At 37.7% G+C, this 20,617-nt stretch overlaps 2 protein-coding genes and 1 pseudogene across 3 annotated transcripts; 2 read left to right on the forward strand and 1 right to left on the reverse strand.

The window, feature by feature from the left end:
• Nucleotides 1-382: 382 nt before the first annotated feature.
• On the forward strand, nt 383-5,871 carry LOC148870637 (Tetratricopeptide repeat (TPR)-like superfamily protein). Its single transcript, XM_088969344.1, has 8 exons — nt 383-572; nt 674-799; nt 1,018-1,113; nt 1,201-1,273; nt 2,637-2,698; nt 4,485-4,566; nt 5,493-5,553; nt 5,648-5,871. The coding sequence occupies exons 1-8, from the start codon at nt 390-392 to the stop codon at nt 5,697-5,699; spliced, it is 735 nt and encodes a 244-aa protein (XP_088825470.1). The 5' UTR covers nt 383-389; the 3' UTR covers nt 5,700-5,871.
• Nucleotides 5,872-8,326: 2,455 nt separating this feature from the next.
• LOC148870638 (fringe-like protein (DUF604)) lies at nt 8,327-10,832 on the forward strand. Its single transcript, XM_088969984.1, has 4 exons — nt 8,327-8,357; nt 9,255-9,922; nt 10,101-10,634; nt 10,731-10,832. Exons 1-4 carry the CDS (start codon nt 8,327-8,329, stop codon nt 10,830-10,832), a joined length of 1,335 nt encoding a protein of 444 aa, XP_088826110.1.
• Nucleotides 10,833-13,982: 3,150 nt separating this feature from the next.
• Nucleotides 13,983-16,623, reverse strand: LOC148870639 (uncharacterized; annotated as a pseudogene). Its single transcript, XR_016107037.1, has 3 exons — nt 15,608-16,623; nt 14,533-15,081; nt 13,983-14,340 (listed from the first exon to the last, which is right to left on the reverse strand). The product of XR_016107037.1 is annotated as an uncharacterized LOC148870639 (transcript).
• Between the last annotated feature and the right edge of the window lie 3,994 nt (nt 16,624-20,617).

Genomic DNA, 20,617 nt, shown 5'->3' on the forward strand with positions numbered 1-20,617 from the left:
AACAATATAAGATAACATCCGGGCTGAGCCAAAGGCAAGGCCCAGCTAAACAACTCAAAACTGAACCCAAGCTAAAATTTTCAAACTTGGCCAACTCGCACGGGCCTATCGCCTATCGGGCCTGAATGCGGAAGGGCTTAATCTTAATTCCTAACGTAATGAACCAGGCCTAGATTTTTGTTTGGGCCAACCCTCCCCTTCTCTTGGTTTGGGTCTTATTCCACTGACGTTGGATTGGAATCCACATAACACCTACATACTCCATCATAGAATGGAAAAGATTCCTCTTTGATACCAATTCAACGGTTAATGATGTGAAACGTGGAAATGAATCAATATTATTTTTTTGATAATAAACAATAATAAATTAATAATTGGATAAGGCGAAAATGACGAGGACTGTCGATCTCGCGGAGGGCAAGCCAAGGGCCATGGCGGTTCTTCACGTTTCTCCTCTCTCTTCCAAAATCACTCCAAAGCTGTCTCCTTGTTTCAGACCTCATCGCTCTAATTCCAAACCGATTTTGTGTTTATGCTCTTCCGACTATCGTGCGCACCAGCAACATTTACATGTAACCAATTTACCCTCTCTGCCTTCTGCAATTCTTTCCAGTTATCTGTTCAAGTCTAACAATTCGGTTCGCTCATCTTAGTTTGTCACTCATTTTAACAGAGATTGGAGAAGACCGTAGCTCCAGTACATCACTTCTCATCTCTTTGTGAACCAATCGCTAGGGCAAGCTTGCTTGCTGTTCTATCTGCTTCTCTGTTCCTGGCTGATCCGGCGCTTGCATTCAAGGTAATTTCTCTTCTTTCTTGCTCTTTGGTTTTGGATTTGCAAAATATCAACAGAACAGTGAAGGGAATCTAGTTCTACATTTTTTTGGGCTAATAATCATTTTTTTGTTAAGGTTTTAGCTGTATCCTCTTTATTTCCCTCAAAGTTATGATTTTTTTTTTTTTTTTTTTGATTCTGCATGTGTGTGTTCTTTTTCTTTGTTTTTCTCAATGTGGAAGGGAGGAGGTCCTTATGGGACTGAAGTTACGAGGGGTCAGGATCTTACTGGAAAGGATTTTAGCGGAAAGACTTTGATCAAGCAGGACTTTAAAACGGTACAGACTCCGACGGAACATTTTATAGCTGGCACTAAGTTGTTGACTTGTTAATGACTCATTGGTTTCTTGTTTTCTTTATTCTAGTCGATATTAAGACAAGCCAATTTTAAAGGTGCAAACTTATTGGGTGCTAGCTTCTTTGATGCCGATTTAACAGGTTTCGTATTTTTCTCTTTACACTCTTATTATTTGTGCTACATTTAACTAGTTATGTACTTTCCGTGAATTTCCAACTCGTAAGGGATCACTCAAAGCTTCTATTAACCGTTAAATGTGGATTCTTATATGTATACACAACCATATCTTCCATTTTGACCTAGAGAATCATAACATGTGCTTTAAGTCCTAATGCCTGAGCACTTCTCAGTTCTCACCTACAAACATAATGGTTTTAGTATGACAGAACCATCTTTCTTGATTGGTTAATTCATTGCACCACTAGCACCAACATTTCTATCAACTCAGACCCCACAAAAAGAAAAGATCAACATAAGGGCCTGTCCTTGCACCATTGCATCTTTCCTGAGTATGATTTGATATATGGTATTTTACCAGCCATATATCAAAGATCTCACTTGAACACCTTCCCAAGAAAAAAAGGCAAGGTCCAATGCTTTACTTTTAGAACATTTAAATGATATGTAAAAATCTTGCTTATGTTTAAGCAATTTTGCTTCACTACTCTTGTTGTTTGTATTGTTGAGTTACTATTACATGTATCTATGCAACATAGTGTCTTAGATACTCAAACACACGATTACCATATAGGGGCTGATATAGCAGGAGATCTGAATGATTCTAATTGATTACTTTCTTATTATTGCTATGGTAGGCGTTGCTAACATTTTGCAAGATTCTAGAAGTAGAATATCAGGTGACAAATAAGTGAGCTATACAATTATTGCTGCGTCATTGTTAAGAAAATACAATATGCATTTCTACAAAACAGTAAAGTGTATGAACTAGACTAAAGGAGGTTGCCTTGGATTGGTTTTGGGTATATTATATAAAAACAACTAAACAAGAATAGATCCTAAAGAAATCCCACTTCCTCATGAATTTATCTTGAATCGGGACCTTTTGGCTCAACTTTATCCCAGCTTTGCCGAAGGAGCAACCCCATTTTTCTTATTATGACATAGTGGTTGATGTCGATAAGCTCAAACTTCTGTTATGGCAAAGCTCTCAATGGGTAAATACTATATCTGTGCAGGAGATCATACCGTAAGTTATTTCTTCAGGTGTTTCCATATACTGGAAAAATAGCCATCATTAAGTATTCTATTACTTTTTGGTTATTTCGTCCACACTCTATTACTTTTTGGTTATTTCGTCCACACTCTATTACTTTTTGGTTATTTCATCCACATGTATCATTGTTGGATTGAGTAATTTTCCACCCTGGACTTCTTCACCAACTCTTAACTACTCATTCTATTGTTTTCTATCTTAATCTAATTCATAGTTTTGCACTTTTCTTTTGAGATATTATTCACCCGCTGTCCATATCTATCTTTCAGGGGCTGATCTTTCTGATGCTGATCTTAGAGGTGCAGATTTTTCCTTGGCAAATGTGACTAAGGTGATCTTGCTAATTCTAAGATCCGTGTCTTGTTTTGTTTCTAATACTTTCATTTATTTTCTTTTTCTGCATGTTCTATGGACTACAGTCTCTCATTTTGCACAGGTTCTTATTTGGTATAAAATCCAAGCTTAATTTTATATCCTACTAAACAAACATGGTGATTAATATTTCAACTATAAAGGCATAAGTTCCCTGGTGGAAACTTATAATCTGTAGTTCCGAGTGTGACCCTGTACAATTGATTAAACACTTAGAAAGGTAATAGATTAACCTAGAGGTTTAGAAGTAAGATATGCAAGGTCACAGGACTAGACTGTTTAGTAGATTAAGTTAGTATTCTTATTCTGGCAATACAAGTGGAAAAACCTAAATAAAGAGATTGAGACCTTCTGAAATTGTTAAAATTCAAAAGTCCACCTAAGTTTAAAAGGTGGCTGTATTTAGGTGGTTTCTGAGACAAATATCTCTCATATGGGTGCAAATTTTAAGAGCAAATTGAATTACTCCCCCCACCCCCCACCTTAATAAATAAATAAATAAATAAATAAGGAATTACTCCCCAGTCCCCATAAATTTCAAAGCTCCATAAGGAAGCTAGGATGATGGAACTCTGTATGCCCTGTGTGCTGCATGACAAAAGGTGGCACATTTGTCCCGTGATCCATACAAGATTGCAGTTTCCCCTGTTTCTTTTTATTCTTCAATGTTTGCATTAATTGTCCATCAGGACATAAAATTTATTTCCCAATCCAATCCTTTTTTTTTTTTTTGATAAAATCCTATCCTTTTTTTTTATAAGTATTCCCAATCCAATTCTTTGAGCAATTGGATTTTCACAAGTTTGGGTATCAAATACAACCTCAATGAATTTTCTCAAGGTCTAGATTAACAAGTCCTAACTATTCATCAGAGAAAAAAAAAACAAGTCCTAACTGGACATCTTTTGTGGTGTGGATATGAGTCTATCTACTTAAGAATTGTCAGAATTCTCTACTCAAAACAAAACTAGGAAGACAAACAGTGAGCGAGCTGGCATCGTATGTTGTGTCATTAGGTTTTTCTTCAGATGAACTTAAGATGCCTCAATGTGTAAACATACATTAGCGTGTATATGGATGTAGGTATTATTTCCATGATTGGGAATCCATGACATGGTAAATGGTAGTGAACATACAAAAATAACCATACTACTGTCTTGATTTTGGTAGTCTTGAGTGTACTGCAACTGTGACAGAGTCTAGCTTTATTCAAGTGTTCCATGAAGTTTTTATTGAACCAATGAACCCATCATCCCAACAAAAGGTCTGATGCAACATATTTGCAATAAAAATGGGCATATTAGAAGTACAAAGTATCAATATAAACTTTCTCATCAAATGGCTAGCAAGAGTTTTGGATTATCAACAAAATCAACTGCTTGAATATTTCAACATTAGGAGTTTGTACTGTGTCATCAAATGGCTAAAGGTCTCCTGCTGGTTGTACAGTTTGTACTGTGTGTGGAGGGTGGGAGGGGAGGGTTTATTGGTTTGGGGTATGGGCTGCCCCTTGTTGTGTAGCCCCTTGGAGCAAAAAAAGGGAGCGGGGGTAGTCAAATTGGGTATGATGTATATAACATTATCTAATGGATCAATAGAATTTGTCCAGGATACAATTATTCCCCCAAATTGGAAAATGGCATTATCAGCATTGAAAATCTACTTCTGGAGCTGTATCTACTATAATCCATGAAAGTATCACCTCTGTATTGGTGCTTATGCATGTTACTCTCTCACTGTTGCAGGCCAATTTGAGTAATGCAAACCTGGAAGGTGCACTTGCTACAGGGAATACATCCTTCAGGGGTTCCATAATAACTGGGGCAGGTATCTAGTAGAAATACCAAATGGTGATTAGTGTCAAAGGTCTCAAAGTGTGTTATAATAAAAGATAATTTACTCAATTTTATAATTATTTGGTCAAGAAAGAGTACATTGTTATACAGAAGCACAGGGCCACTAAGTAATATCAACCCCAACTATAACCATTCATATGATTTGTAGTTTATTGACTCTTGGTGGTCTGTGTATTATCTGGATGGTAAAATGTGGGAATGATGTCTACATGTAGTGAATATTCCTAAACATTGACCCAAAAGGAAAAAAAAATCTTCCTAGCCAAGTATCCGCCACTTCTCCAGAGTTTTCAAGAGCATTTGAGGATTATGCCTTGAAGCTCACCTTAAGTTGAGACTTGAGAAATGCCTCAGGGTTTAATATTTGAGGCTCATAAACAGTAGGGATATTTGAAACCATCCAATCTCATCAAAGTTTAGTTGGTCAAATGCCCTTGGTATGGCATATAAGCCCTGTCCCAACTATATTGGGTCAGCTATATGAATCCTGTTTTCCCATTCCATTATGTTTAGTGCCATATCCATTGTTTGCTGGCCTTACAACTATTTTATAGAATTTTCCTTTTAACCTAAGTGCCATATCCATGCTTTATGTGTTAATGTATTGAATTGGTGGTTGGTGCATCCTCAAGTTCTATTATATATGAATATATGATCATGCTTTTGCCATTGTTTCATCTCAGGATTTGGTTGTTACAGAAGTACTGGTCTTAATAACAATTAGTATTAAAACTACCTGGTCATTTAGTGTAATGAGATCTTTGAAGTGATTATCAATTTAACAAGCAGCATGGAGGAGCTTAGGTCTTGCCTTACTGGGCGTTTCAGTTAGTAGACGTAACCCATAAAATGGTTACAAAGTGAGTAGCTAATTTTAAATATTCCATATGTGGTCAGACTTCACAGATGTTCCTTTGAGAGATGACCAAAGAGGGTACCTTTGCAAAGTTGCTGATGGGTAAGAAGCTTTGCGATACATTTTCAGCCTTGGTAATTCCATCCAGGAAATTATACCTCCATTAACAACTTACAATTTGGTATTTGTTCATCAGGGTGAATCCAACAACAGGAAATGCAACAAAAGACACGTTACTTTGCAGGTAGTGTCTCAAGAAATCAACTTGTTGTATCAAAAGAAAAAGATGATTGCATCCATTATTAGTTTAATGTTTTTTTTTTTGCCCATGTTGGTTGAGGAATTTTATTGCTTGTTACTACCATACTATATATGTAAATAAGTTACTATTATAATTTCCATCTCCATTTTTTTAGAAAAGAAGAGAATCTATTTGATGGCCCATCTATCAGTAACCTCAACCACTCATTTGGTGGGCAATTGAAACTTGTAACATTGAAGAGTGAAAATTTGACGAAGAATTAACGGTCTTGCGTCCTTTTGCCTGCTTGGACCTGACGATTCTGATTTTAATCTTCTAATATGAGCAAGTCTGACATGTTCTATTAGTGTTATTTCACCATAGGTTATCAAACTAGAGACCATTCAATTAGCGGACCACCTAATCTAGGAACCTAGAACTCAAATGGCAGTTTGACCTGAGAAGGCTTGGATGATGATGATGAAAGAGGATTGTATTGTGCCATGCACAAGGCCTGAAATTTAAATGAAGGTAGTATTTTGGTAATGTTGAATATGAGGGAATGAAGAATTGGGACATAATCTTGATATAAACGAAGGGGAAAAGGTTTTAGTTTAGACTTTAGATGACAGCTCGACAACGGTGGTTAAAAATTAAAATATCATTATTGGCATGGATTCCATAGAACGGCTTCCCTTACTATTTTGATTAATTCTGGAAATAAGACAGAACTGGGAAATAAGTGTAAGCCGCCAACCATGACATATGTATCTATATTGTTAGTTTCTTACCAGAAAAGGAATTAGCTTGCTAATTATCTGATTATGCCTTGTTACATGGATTTGCATGAATTATCTCATTTGTTAGAAGTCATGGAGATGGGTTGTACATATGTTAATTTGGTCAGCTGCCATTTACTTGTGGGCCTTCAATCTTCATATTGGGTTGAGGGACCCCATGGCTGTTTGGGGCCATGAGCAGCATTTCCTTGTTGGGTGAGAGATCGAAATCTTTTCCACAGTTGGTGGAGATCATACGCTAGCAGGACTGAAATCTTTCACTTTACTGCAATTCCTTTTTTTTTTTTTTTTAACATTTTCCTAATTCACAAGAGAAAGGGCAAGTCAGGGGTGATGAACAGAATTCTTTTTCCTCTTTTCCGTGGATGATCTCATGTGGGGACGATCCAAACATGGGAATCCTTCAATGTAAGATTGGGTTGTGAAGAGTACTGAAACATGAATCATTATCTTGGCATAGGTCTCGGGCCAATATACTTCCCATCAAACGGACCCCCCACGCAATTCAAATTCAAATATTCTTTGCTCTAGTTTTTGGCTTCGATATAGAGAACAACCATTCAACCAGGGCCACCTACGCTAGGCTAAGAGGTTTAGTTTAGAATGAAACTAAAGTCATCTGTTTGATTCAAATTTTATTGCTCTTGGGCAGTTGGACCCTCGAACAAAAACTTGTATATGAAAATAAAAGATCCATTTGACCTTTCCTTTCCTTGTATACAATGGCTTCTTTTATTTACTTATTTCTGTTTGTTTGTTTTTATGTTTCATAAATATATAGTGTCTATACGTGCCTAGGGGTGTCGATGGATTGGGTTTGGGATGGATTGGATGGATTAATAAAACATATCGAAGTGGACCAGTCCAGACTTATTGGACCAAAGTATTTATTGGATTGGACCTGATTCATTTGTAATGGATTTATATTGGACCAGATCAGATTGTACCAATATCTGGTCCATAGGCATAAAATAAGAATACGGTTGTCAATGGACAAGGTTTGGGTTGGACCCAATCCAAATTAAAACCAATTTGAACAGTTTAGATGGTCCAAACATTGAATTGGACCAGTCCAGAATGGTCCAAAATATTCATCGGATTGTATTGGACCTGTTCCATACTGGACTGGATCAGATTGGACCGATATCCAGTCCATTTTGACAGCCCTATACGTGCCTCAATGCCTCTCGTTCATCTTGAAATAACGTAGTCCATTCTCTCTCTCTCTCTCACACGTGCACACTCAATTAGCATTAAGCAACCCGGTTATAAATATATATATATATATATATATATATATATATATATATATATATATATATATATATACAACTTAATAGTATCTTAGGCAGTTTTCACTGCTTGGTCTATTCAACTTCCTAAGTAGAAGTCATGAGTCTCATAAGGCGTATTATTTTGTATTTATACTCCTTCCAAACTGAGCATAAGCAAAATTGAAATTATTCTCTTCTTGTAAATGTAGAAGTCCTCGTGCACTCTATAACGCAAACTAGATTAGATAAAGATTTTGAAAATTCAAGTATAACGCAACTATACAACATGAATTTTATGTTTTTTTTCACGAGTCGCCTGTTCCTCGGTTGCCACTTTTTCCTTTTTTTTTTTTTTTTTTTTTTTACTGCTACGAGGATTTCTGTATGGCCCCCTTTGTGCTATGCTTAAAGAAGGGTGATGTGATCATGTGACCACATGGAAAATTTGTTGGGCCCCCAATTGTATAGTTGTGTTACAACGTTGGAGATTTTATACCGTTATCTGTTTAGACTTGCGTAAGGATAGAAGAAAACGGCAAATTTTACCACATATCGAGAATATGGAAGCATGTGCCTGTGGGCCTCGGTTCGGTTTGGTCCACGCCTCGAAACTGTTGAGCCCGCAAATCTCGTATAGAGGCAAGCCTGTAGCATGTGTGCTTGATGGGGGGTCCTATTTGGGTTAGATTAATCTGATCAAAACCCAACCCAACCCGAAGTTGAGTTGACTGAACGCGGGCATACGTTGAAAAATATGAAACCAACTTGACTTCGGATTGGATTAGTGGTCGAGTCCTCCCTGAGTCCTTGACCCAGCCCAATTCTGACAAGTGACAGAGAGCCTTGGGGATGAAAGTAGTTTCATAGATTGAGGGACTATCTATCCCAACCATGACGCCACGTGAAAGACTCCTTGCCAGTTGCCAGGTTTAAAATTCAAGTGGCTTCCTCTTCAGTTACAGAAGACCTTAAAAATTCATGTTCCTGACCTCTGACCTGATACATGCCCTACGGGGGATACTGCCTCGTCAAGTCAAGTGTATTAGCAAGCTCTCAGTTCACGTTAAATGGGTTTCACATATTCTCAATGCTTAATTAATGGCCAAGCTTTAGACTTTGAAATCATTCATAGCTGGCTTGTATTATACATCAAATTTGGGATTCTTATAAGTGCTTATTTCACCTCATTTGAGAAGCTATAATTGTATAAAATTTGCAGAAGACTTTTTAATATCCCTCCCAAGTGATTTTCCAGAGCTTGCAGAGGTGTTTTCTCTCTTGAATCTTGATTACGGGTGGTGGCTTTGAAAATGCTAGTATATTGTGGAAAGTTTAGCACCGTCCGAACAAAACTAACATAACTTTCTGATAAAATTGGAGGAACCCAATGGACGTCATTGGCTGTTGCAGGATTAGTTCTGCCACTTCTCTTCGTTTTTCTTCCCAACCATTCTTATTCCCAATCTTCCAAACTTTCTCTGTTCTTAGAACATCGATGGAGTTCTGGGCGGCCTAGCAATAGTTCTGATCACTACGCTGATTCCACCGATGCTCCCACTAGCATCAGCCACATTGTGTTTGGAGTGGCGGGTTCTGTCAACACATGGAGAACCAAGAAAAACTACATAGAAGCTTGGTGGAGACCCAACGTAACCCGAGGATTTGTCTGGTTGGAAAGAGCTCCAACGGATTACCTGCCATGGCCTTCATCCTCTCCTCCGTTCCGGGTTTCGGAGGACGTCGGAAGATTCAAAGAATTCGACAGACACAGGATGCGCCATGCGATTCGAATGGTTCGTGTGATCGCGGAAACATTCAGGGAGGATCACAAGGATGTGAGGTGGTATGTCATGACTGACGATGACACCGTCATCTTCATCGATAACCTAGTGAAGGTTCTCTCCAGGTATGATCATAACAAGTACTTCTACATCGGACATAACTCGGAGTGCGTTGATTCTAATTTCTGGAACTCCTACGAGATGGCATTTGGTGGAGCTGGATATGCTTTGAGTTACCCCCTCGCTAAGCTTTTGGCAAGCAACATGGACGAGTGTATAAAGAGATACCCTTTTCTTTTTGGGAGTGATCATATGTTACAGTCTTGTGTGGTTGATCTAGGAGTTCCATTGACTCACGAACGAGGGTTTCATCAGGTACCCATCTTGATCATAATTAGTTTTAATATCCTATTTATGTTAATCTTATTTCATTCAGGAGTTCCCACCAGCTGAGCTGAAATATTACTTGAGCCAGCTCCTTGATTGCTGAGTGGCATATTGAGATATCTCCGCAATTCTAGCTCAAAGAATAATGCTGTTTTGTGTTTTGCAGATCGATCTAACAAGAGACATATCGGGCTTCTTATCAGCCCATCCACAGGTTCCTTTTCTATCCCTCCACCACCTTGATGTTGTGGATCCCATCTTTCCCGCCATGGATCGTTATCAGTCCTTAAGACACCTAATGGAAGCTGCAAAAGTTGATTCGTCTCGTCTGTTACAGCAAAGCATCTGTTACGACAAGGAGAACAACTGGACCTTCGCCGTCTCCTGGGGCTACTCTTCTCAGATTTACCAGGAAATTTTCTATCCGTGTACCTTACAGAGACCCATTGAGACGTTCAAATCGTGGAGAAACAAGGGAATACCACCTTTCATGCTTAACACCAGGCCTCTCTCCAACAACGCATGTGAAGCTCCACACGTCCTTTTCTTTGAATCCATAGAACAAGCTAAGGGAGCCCAAATTATTACTAATTACATTCGAAAATCGCAGCCAACTCGACAGCCTTGTTCGTCGAGCGGTAATCACTCCGCCAATTTGGTGTTGAAAATTCGGGTCTCATCTCCGGCGATGAGGCTTAATGTGGTGAGTGAATCCCATATAGTTTCTCTGTTTGCAATATGGCTGTAGACTCACTCAACGCACGGTTCAGTAATATGGGCGTACGTCTTTCCGCAGGTTGGAACAAGGAGGGAATGCTGCGACGTTCTTCGTGGCTCTGGCACAAATGTTACCGAGCTTAAACTTAGGGCTTGCATGGAGGACGAAGTGGTCGCTTAATTAACCCCATACTAGAAGATTATACATAAAGCACTTGGATATGTATTGCTCAATTTCTTCGTGAAACTTGTTACTGTTGCTAATTTTTATTTTGAGAGATAAAACATGACAGGAATATTGTAAAATGAAAATAGTTCCTGTTCTGGCCCCTTTTTGGTGAAACAAAAATAGCATTCAATTTAAACAAAAAAGTACTATTTTAATTTTATTGCTAACTTTATAATTATCCACCAATTCTTGTCCTGACCAATCTCTCGAAATGGGTAGCCAAAAAAAATCCATTAGAACTAGCTAGGAAGATTAAATTGACTGCTCAAATCATTTTAGTCTTCCTACTTCTAATAGAAACAGCTCTTGTAACCCATGAAAATGGCTGCCCGAATCATTTGATAACACCCCTTACGCTTTTAAATAATTTTCAGGATAGATCCGCTCCTGACTAGTGACTACTAATAAATTAAACTCCCATATAATTTGATTTATCGGGTCTGATCTGATAAGATGTGATTTCAACTAACTGGCATTAAACTTGGGTTCATGCAAACAACATAAATTGTGAAAAACATTATATAAAATTTTGGGGGGGTATTGGTGCAACAGGTAACCCAGTTAACGCTCGAAGACTCATACTCAGAATTGACCCAACCCTATTCATAATCAGTAGGGTTGGCAATCTTGACCTCAACCCGTTTTATCCATTCAATCCACACACATTGGATTCCACCCATGCTATTGGATGGGTCAATATGGGTCGAGTAGGGGTGGGTACAAGCCGAGTCGAGCCGAGCCGAATGGTAACAAGCTCGAGCTCGGCTCGAGACTACTTTACAAGGCTCGAGCTCGAGCTCGGTTCGAGCCAAAACCTTGAGTTCGAGCTCAACTTGGCTTGGTTCGTTTTATATTTTATAAAAATAAAAATTATATATAATTTTTTTTTATTTTATATTTAAAAAATTAAGAACTATAATAATTAATAATTATACTAATTTTATTATATATATATATATATATATTTGAGTTGGCTCGCGAGCCTCACGAGCCAAGCTCTAGTAGGCTCGAGCTCAACTCGTTTAATAATCAAGCCACTGAATTGGGCTCGAACTTGAGCTCGGTTGAAACCAAGCCGAGCCGAGCTCGAGTAACTCGTAAAAAGCTCATCTCATTGCTACCCCTAGGGTTGAGTAACCCATTAGGGTCAGTGGAAAAGGGTCAAGGTGGGTTGGGTTGAGGGTACCCAACTACCCATTAGAGTCTAGATGGGTTGGGTCAAAGTTAAAATCTATCTATACTTGCCAAATCTCAAAAAACAGCATGTCACATTTCACTTTGTGATTAAAAGTGAAATAAAATAGATTTTATTAACTTTTGTGTTCACATGCAATTTCACTTTGTGATTAAAAGTTAGGGTCTGGATGGTCTGCATCTCATTACAAATTCAAACCACCATACCACATTTCACTTTGTGATTAAAAGTGAAATACAATAGATTTTATTAACTTTTATGTTCACATGCAAATTTACATGAAAACACTTTTACAAAAGAATTTTATAAAATAATTTTATGAAAAGTACTTTTACGAAAGCAGTTTTACAAAAAAACTTTTACACAAAAGCACTTTTATAAAAATACTTTTTAGGAAAGCACTTTTACAAAAGAACTTTATGAAAGTACTTCTACGAAAACATATTTATGAAAGCACAAAAGCATTTTTATAATAGTACTTTTATGAAAGCACTTTTATAAAAGTTATGCATTTTATTGCAAAATTTCTGCTATTTTCTACATTTTCTGAAAATTTTTGGTATTTTTCTGCATTTTTTAGAAAATTTTGGTTTTTTACATAATTTCTGCATTTTCTAATGGTTTCATGCATTTCTTGCAATTTTCTGAGTTTTTTTGCATTTTTTATGATTTTTCTGCAAAAGTTCTGCATTTTTTGTAAATTTATGGTATTTTCAGCATTTTTTGTAATTTTTGGTATTTTTTGTAATTTTCTGAATTTCTGTAAATTTTTGGTATTTTTTGCATTTTCTACAATTTTTTTTGCTATTGTTTGCATTTATCTACAATTTTTGCATTTTCAGGTATACGGGTTGACATTTTTTTTGTTATGTGGCTGTCTTGAAAGAGATGATTCTCTCAAAGATGTTTTTTTTTTTTTTGATATACGGGTTAACCCAACCCGTTTCTGTCATGTGGCAGTCTTAAGAGAGATGATTTTCTCAATTTTTTTTTCAGACATATGGCTTGACCCGGCTTGGTTCTTTCACATGGCATCATTGAGAGAGATTATTCTCTCAAAAATTGTTATTTTTTGGTATATGGGTTGCCCTAACACATTTCTACCACGTTATAGTCTTGAGAGATGTTCCTCTCAAAAATTGTTATTTTTTGATATACAGGTCGACCCAACCGTTTCTACCATGTGACAACCTTGAGAGAGAGAGAGATGTTCCTCTTAAAAATTATTATTTCGTGTACATAGGCCGTCCCAACCCATTTTTGTATTTATAAGTGATGATAGATGGATAAGTATGGATGATGGTGGTTAAGGGTCAATATGAGTGGGTCAAGGTTAAAGTGGATTGTAACCCTTTAACAACAATTGACGATGAGTCATGATGGGTTGGTAGGCCAATTTGGGTGGGTTGGTATTCAACCCTTACCCAATCCATCCCAACTCACCCCACCCATTTGCCACTGAGTCTGTTTTTTGTGGCCTTGTGAAAGTGAACAATGGAGTAGAAGAGAACGCAAAGGATCCAAAAGTTGAATTTATTTTCTTTTATTTGTATAAGAGGGAAAGAAAAATAATAAAAATTTAGTTTATTTTATAGAGGGTGTGAAGATGAACGAACCGAGCCAATTCCTCCTCTAGGCCGTAGGTGCAAATACTAAAGCTGGCAGAAACCCTACAAATTGAGATTCCAAGTATTAGTTGAAAGAATTCCAACTCCAAGTATTCCTAAAATTGAACTGTCCTTAAGGTGAGGACAAGCAACTGCATCACTTTCCACTAAGACGTACGACGACTGTTCTCTATCAAATAGATGTATGGTTTGAGAAGACAAACATGCTTGCTAGCTCTGCACTACATCCTACGTGCCTGCAGCCTTCCAGTAGTTAGTAGCCATCAACCAAACTCTGAATTTAGTTTGAAATTGTCCTGTTATATTGACTGAAGAGTCCAGTAGTGTGTGGCCATCGACTAGTCATTCTCCGTAATTTCTTTTCTCTGTCCTACTTTTCTGGTGGAAGAAGTATGGGAACTCGTCTGTCAAAGTCTAAATTACTCTTCTTATAGTTTTCTATTTGCTCTTCTCAAATATTTACACGCAGAGGAACATAGAAGCTAGCCACGTGAATTAATATCTGCCTCTGGGGGTCTTAACTCTTTAGGTGGAGTGACGCTCACGGTTTCCGGGGTATACAGCTTCTAATTCTGACATGAAGAACGCTGTTCAGTCCATGCGCACGGCTGATTTCGCAGCATTGTCTTTGTGGCGCCTGCTCGATCATCAAATCATTACAGGTATTAGTTAGTTAGCTAGCTAATTACCAGTAAAAGCACTTAGATAATCCACGTGGCAAAACAGCGAGCGACAAGAATTCCATGTCACTGTTCACGTGGCCTGAACAGGAGCATGCGTAGTGACAAAAGAAGTGAAAGCGACGGAGGAAGGTAGACGCAAATCTCACCGTCTTCCATTCGTCGGGCTCCAACTTGGGAACAGAGACATTTACGGAGTGTACAGTCAATGCAGGAAGGTAGGAAGGTCGCTTACAGATCTTCGCATTCTCCCCCATAAATTTCTTATAAGAGGTCAGGGTCTGGCCGCCTTCAACCTCATCCTCAACCCGATCCAAGAAATAAATAAGAGGCTGATTACACGGTTGGCCACTCACGCGGCGGGTGTTGAACGTGAATGGTTGAGTACTCCTGCTCTTCCACGTCCGAAACGTCTGCAGCGTCGTGTCGAGCATCTTTGCCGTCAAGAAGAAAGGATATATTTGGATGGTGTAGCCCCAAGAAACGGACACGGACCAGTTGCGCTCCAGGTCGTAACAGAAGCTTCGTTGCAGGGTTCGCCCCGGGTCCGCCTTGTACGCCCCCAAGAGCTTTGTCAAGGAGTCGCGCCGGTTGCTGGTTGGGAACAGGGGCTTCACGTAGTCGAGGTGGTGGAGAGACACCAACGGCGCAACCGGGTGTGACGCCAATAGACCGTAGGGATCTCCGCGAATATCGATCTGTCATTTGCACGAACAACAGAGGGGCAACTCAATCACACTAATTAGTCAATCACAATTCAGAAATCAGTTTCTTTTACTGAAAATTCCGCCCAAACACCTTCTAGGCTTTTTTTTACTTTTCAATGTACGTTAGCAAAGAAGCCAAATCGGGTGAGTTCGGCTTCTGAGGGGAAGTCGGTGTTTGCACCGTTCAAATCGGGTTGGGTGTTGGTAGTACGCAGTATGTATTTCATGGAGTAAAGGACAAGTGGCTCGCATCTAACTCGTTAAATTTTAGCAGGCCCATCTCAATAATGATTTATGCAAATCAAAAGCCCAACGCCAAGAAACTTTCTACAATGCCACGTGTCCTTGTTACTACCATCCAAAGTGCAATTTTGAGGATAAAGTTGGACGGTGCGGATGGACTTCGAAAATACATTTCCTCTCCGTCCGATTTCACCGGTTTACGATAAACCACAAGGACATGAAAGACGGCATATTATTCTCTAACAGAGTGGAGAGAGAGAGATGTAAATGTAACCTGATGGAAACCAGCTTCTTTGGTGAGTGGGACCCCAATCTCGCTCATGCAAGCCTGGATCTTCTGATCAGAACCGTACAAGGAGGCGTATCGATCAATGCAGGCGTCCAACACCTTAGCAAGCTCGGCAGCGAGAGGGTAACTAATGGCGAAGCCGCCCCCACCAAAAGCCGTATCGTACGAGTGTATCACGTTTTGTTCAACACTTTCCGAGTTCCCGCCAACATAATACATCTGATTGTGATCGTACTTGGATAGCACAGAAACCAAATTCTCCACGAAAAATACCGTATCATCGTCTCCCATCACGAACCACCTGACATTCTCCAGCCCGAGTCGGAAACTCTCTAACACGATTCGGGCGATACGAACAGCGGAGCGGGAGCCGTACCAACTCGTGTATTTAAACCTCGATGAGTTCTCTGAAACTCGGTACGGCGGTGAGATTTCAGGCCACGGTTCCTCACCATCTGGGTTCTCGTCCAGCCAGACGAACCCCCGAGTAATGTTGGGTTTCCACCATAACTCGCTATAGTGCCGGCGGTCTTTCCATGTCTTTGCCGAGCCTCCGATTCCAAACACGATGTGAGACACGTTCGTTCTTTCGTAATCGCCATAGCCGGAAGTACGGTGAAGTGTCTGGCTCTGGTGACTGGGATCCGCAACGCTGTCTTCGCATTGCAGGCATCTGAGCCAGCGTGATTGGCCGAAGAATGCCGAAAAATAAACGAGAGAAACTGAAGAAACGAGAAGAAACGCCAAAGCTCCTTTCATTAATACCGAGAATGTATCTCCAATTTTCTCTGCCCCCGATGCAACTAATTTCCAGGCCTTGAACGGGTCATGACTCGTTACCCGGTTCTGATACATCTCTTATAAGAGTCTCCAACGACACGCAGAAGGCAAAAACGCAGAGTCTCGGATGACAAAAACACGAGAAGGCAAAAACCAAATTTTAGAAACCGGCAAAACAAACAGAGTCTCCGATGACAAAATAATTAGAAACCGAGGCCCAGGAAAATCCTTACAGATGTGCTTGCTTTCTTCTTAAATCCAAACGAAAAGAGACGCCGTTTTAATCTCTTTCCTTTTTCCTCTCTCGAAATCCCTGGTTTCTCCTTCAAAATCGCCGTTTCAAAATCTCTCGACAGGAAAACTTGCATACAACGAATTAAGAGTTCTGAGATATTTAATGAGGGCTCTCTTATTTATTAGTTATTAACCACATGTATTATACGCTATAAATTTTTTTATATTAGTTATTTGAATTTTAGATATTTCATAATTAAGATAAAAATTGAAAATTAACAAAATTAATAATAATTTTCTAATTATAAAAATTTCATTATGTCATGAAAGGCTTATGTGATTGTTACCCACAACAAAAAAGCTTATTCCTCTTTAATACATGGTGGTTGAAAAATAGAAAAAGGGTTTGTAGCTTTTCTCCCACTCTTTATCTCTCAATCTCCCTCCCACTCTCACACTGCTCAATGACTGTGTGATTTGAAAATAATAAAATTGATTTTCGATTTTTGTCAATGTTCAAAGAATCAGATAAGAGAGAGGTTCACGAGTTAGATGTTCGACCGTGATGATGTGGCATATACATATATATACTACGAGTCATAAATACTATATAATATATTTTATAAACTTTTAATGTAGTTAAATATGGTGGGTGGATGGTAAGTTTCTTAAATTTTAAAGTAAATGACTAGGGTTCAAGCCTTTTAACTTACATTTTCTTTAAAATTCGTGCATAATAATGTAATATGTATAATAAATAGTCACTAATTAATATAAGTAAAGAGGTCGATTACTGGTAATTAAGTTAATCTGTGAAAATTGGGACTGGTAATTAAGACAAGAGTTTCTTAATTGGCAGTCATGAAATTGGGACTCTTTCACTAGTTTTCCTGTTCAACTGGTTGGTTAATCGGTTTCTAGCATGTTTTGAGCAAGTCCGGTTATTGGGGTATGACCTAATTGGTCGGGGCCTTGAGTCACGGTTCAACTGTCCAATCTAGTTTGATTTTCTAAACACTGGTTTCTGTATTTACGTTCTCTTTATCAAATTTTCTCATTCTCTCTATCTCTCTCTACTTATTGTTCTTCCTCAATCTCTCTCATTCTCTTTCTCGGTTGATCTCTCCTTCTCCATTAATTTCCATTGTCCTCCAATTTCTCTCCCACTCCTCTTGTTCTTTTTTATTTTCTTACACACTTATATGGTATTAATCAAAACATATAAAAGAACACGAGACCAACTTGGTATGATTCAAAAATCATTACACCAATTAGATAAAAATTCACAAGAAACTCTTGTCTATAAAATTTACACCAACTTGATAGAAATTTATTACTTAATTTTACAAGTGGTTGGTCCCTTTAATTCTTTTATATGGTTTGATTAATATTGTACAAGTTTGTAAGAAAAATAAAGAAAAAAGAACGAGAGAGGGAGTGAGAAAACGATAGAGATTGAGTGAGAAGGAGATATTCATTGAGAGAGAGAGAGAGAGAGAGAGAGAGAGGTCTTGATTTGGTTACATACCAGAGCTAAGAGAATGGGAGATCAAGTGAGATGATTGTGAGAGTGAGAGAGAAGAGAGGGAGATTAAGAGACAGAGGGAGCGGGAGAGAAACTGGAAACCTATTTTCGGTATAGACTTTTTGTTGTGTCCAACATGGATTGAGAGTCCTATGTTGGCAACAATCACATATGCGTTTGATGACATGGCGGGGGTTTTTATAATTTGAAATGTAGAGCCGGTTGTCTGAGTTTTATTGGTTTGTAGACCAACCTGCAACCTAATTTTAAATGTACAATCGGCGGCTTTGACTATAATTTTCCCTTTTAATTATATATTTCATTTACATTGTCATTATAAAAATAATTTTTACTTATTACACTTAATTTTTGTTTGTTTATGATATCATTTGACCCAAAACGCTAATCCACCGCCCAAAAAAGAAAAATAGTTTGATATGTGCCCAAAATATGTGCCCAAAATTTTTGGGCACATATCGATGCCCAAACATATACCTAATAAATGACAGTTGTTCAAAATTTCAAATGTTTTAGGGTTCAACTGTAATACTAAAACTAGAAAGACATGATATAAAAAAAACTTAAAGCCAATCAATTGGAGGTGACCAATCAAGTGGTATTCATCAAAATTCGTAAGGTATTTTGATCTGTCAAACTTCTTCTAATACCATATCTTTCTGGCGTAATAGATATTTCCATTGTTTTAATAATTTTTATTTAATAAAAGATATTCAGTCTTTAAATCCAAATAATAATTTTTATTTAATAAAAGATATTCAGTCTTTAAATCCAAATAATAAGGTTTAAGGAAGAATAATAGAAAATTTCAAAAAATGTCTTTTCATCCTTTTGGAGTTTTGGTTTTTGACCTGTATATTTACTCGCCATGGCACATACCCTTGCTTACAGTAAGTTAAAATGAGAAAACTTCAGCTGTGCACATTTGACAACTTATTCCGCTGTCAATGGGGATCTCCCGGCATTATACATCACTTCACCCAGTCATTCAGCTTCGAGATTGTATGAAAGTTAGAAACTAACACGTCGTAGGGGAGAGAGAATCTGTTGACAGCCCAAGATGTGAAACTTGGACAGCCAAAAAGAAATTTCTCCCATTAAAAAAAGCTCTCATATAAGAGGTTTTCTTCAAAACAACATGGCTAGCCTCCTATAAGGGTCTCATTTTAGCAATCAAATTGTTCTTTTTATTAATGGTTAATTCCAATTGAGATGTCTTTTACAAATTAACTTCAATTTTAGTTTCTTAACTCAAATTAAAAAAAAAAAAAAAAACAGCATAGAGGCTTTAAAGCATGTTTTTGAAACCAGACCAGACGGTCAGACCGAAAAATTGGAAACCGGTCACCTGATTATTTCTGTTTTATCCTAAAACCGTCTTTTGGATGACTCAGGCAGTTGAACCGTTCAAATAGTCCAATTTTTTTGGCTATTTTTTATTTATTTTATTTTATTTTGTTAGAACAGGCCATTCATTTGATTCAAACGGTCAGACCATTCGACCTAGAAACCAGACCCCTGAATGATTTATCATCCAGTTCAATTTTAAAAACCTTCTTTTAAAGGGTTACGTTTTGTGGGTCTTATTTTTCTAGATAAAATGAATTGCTTAGGGTGTTCGACAATAATGCTCAATATTGTTGGTTTCATTTGTTTTTGAAAATAGAAACAACTGTCAGGTCAGTTGTAAAAATTATACTTTTTTACAAACATGTTTTTTATTTTTGCTTTAAAAAACAAAGGCAACCATACTATTGAACACCCCCTTTAATTATAAATCAGATCAAATTTGGTGTCCCAAAAATCTTAGCCTAAATGCTTCGAAACCTACAACTCGGATACTGAGATTCAAACAAAATATGTTATTTCGTCAAAGGGGAGGGGGTCTAAATAAATTTCAGTTTCATGCCAGAAAGACATCACACCGGAAAACTTATAACTAATCAACCGACATCATAAAAGTGGTAAGGGGTGGGGGCACTCAGGGACAGATCTATCATGCTGTGGGACAGGTGGCACTTCCTAATAGGAAGAACATTAAACAAGTGCACTTTGATAATTCTACATATGTGGTTCTCTCCTCACTTGCCATCTTTCCTATCACCCAGCTGTGTAATGAATACTCATCTTTCCTATCATCCCAATAACCTAAATAATCTCTTCTCTTAAACTACCTTCCCCTCTTTTTCCAAAATTATCTCTAATTTAGTAGAGAGCTTATCTCCTAAATTATCTCTAATTCCTACTTATCCTATCCCCTAATTTTTATCTAAATCTATCTAAAGAAAGTTTGGATTAAAAAATTTAAGAATTATTTAAATATTCTAACAAAATTATATAATAAATTTAAAATATTTATTAAAAACATAAAAAAATAATTTTATATTTTTACAAAATATATCACGAAATTATGTACTAACAATTTAAATTATGTTTTT

This window comes from Nelumbo lutea, chromosome 2 (assembly GCF_056320005.1).
Source record: "Nelumbo lutea isolate HS-2025 chromosome 2, American lotus-T2T, whole genome shotgun sequence".
NCBI lineage: Eukaryota > Viridiplantae > Streptophyta > Magnoliopsida > Proteales > Nelumbonaceae > Nelumbo > Nelumbo lutea.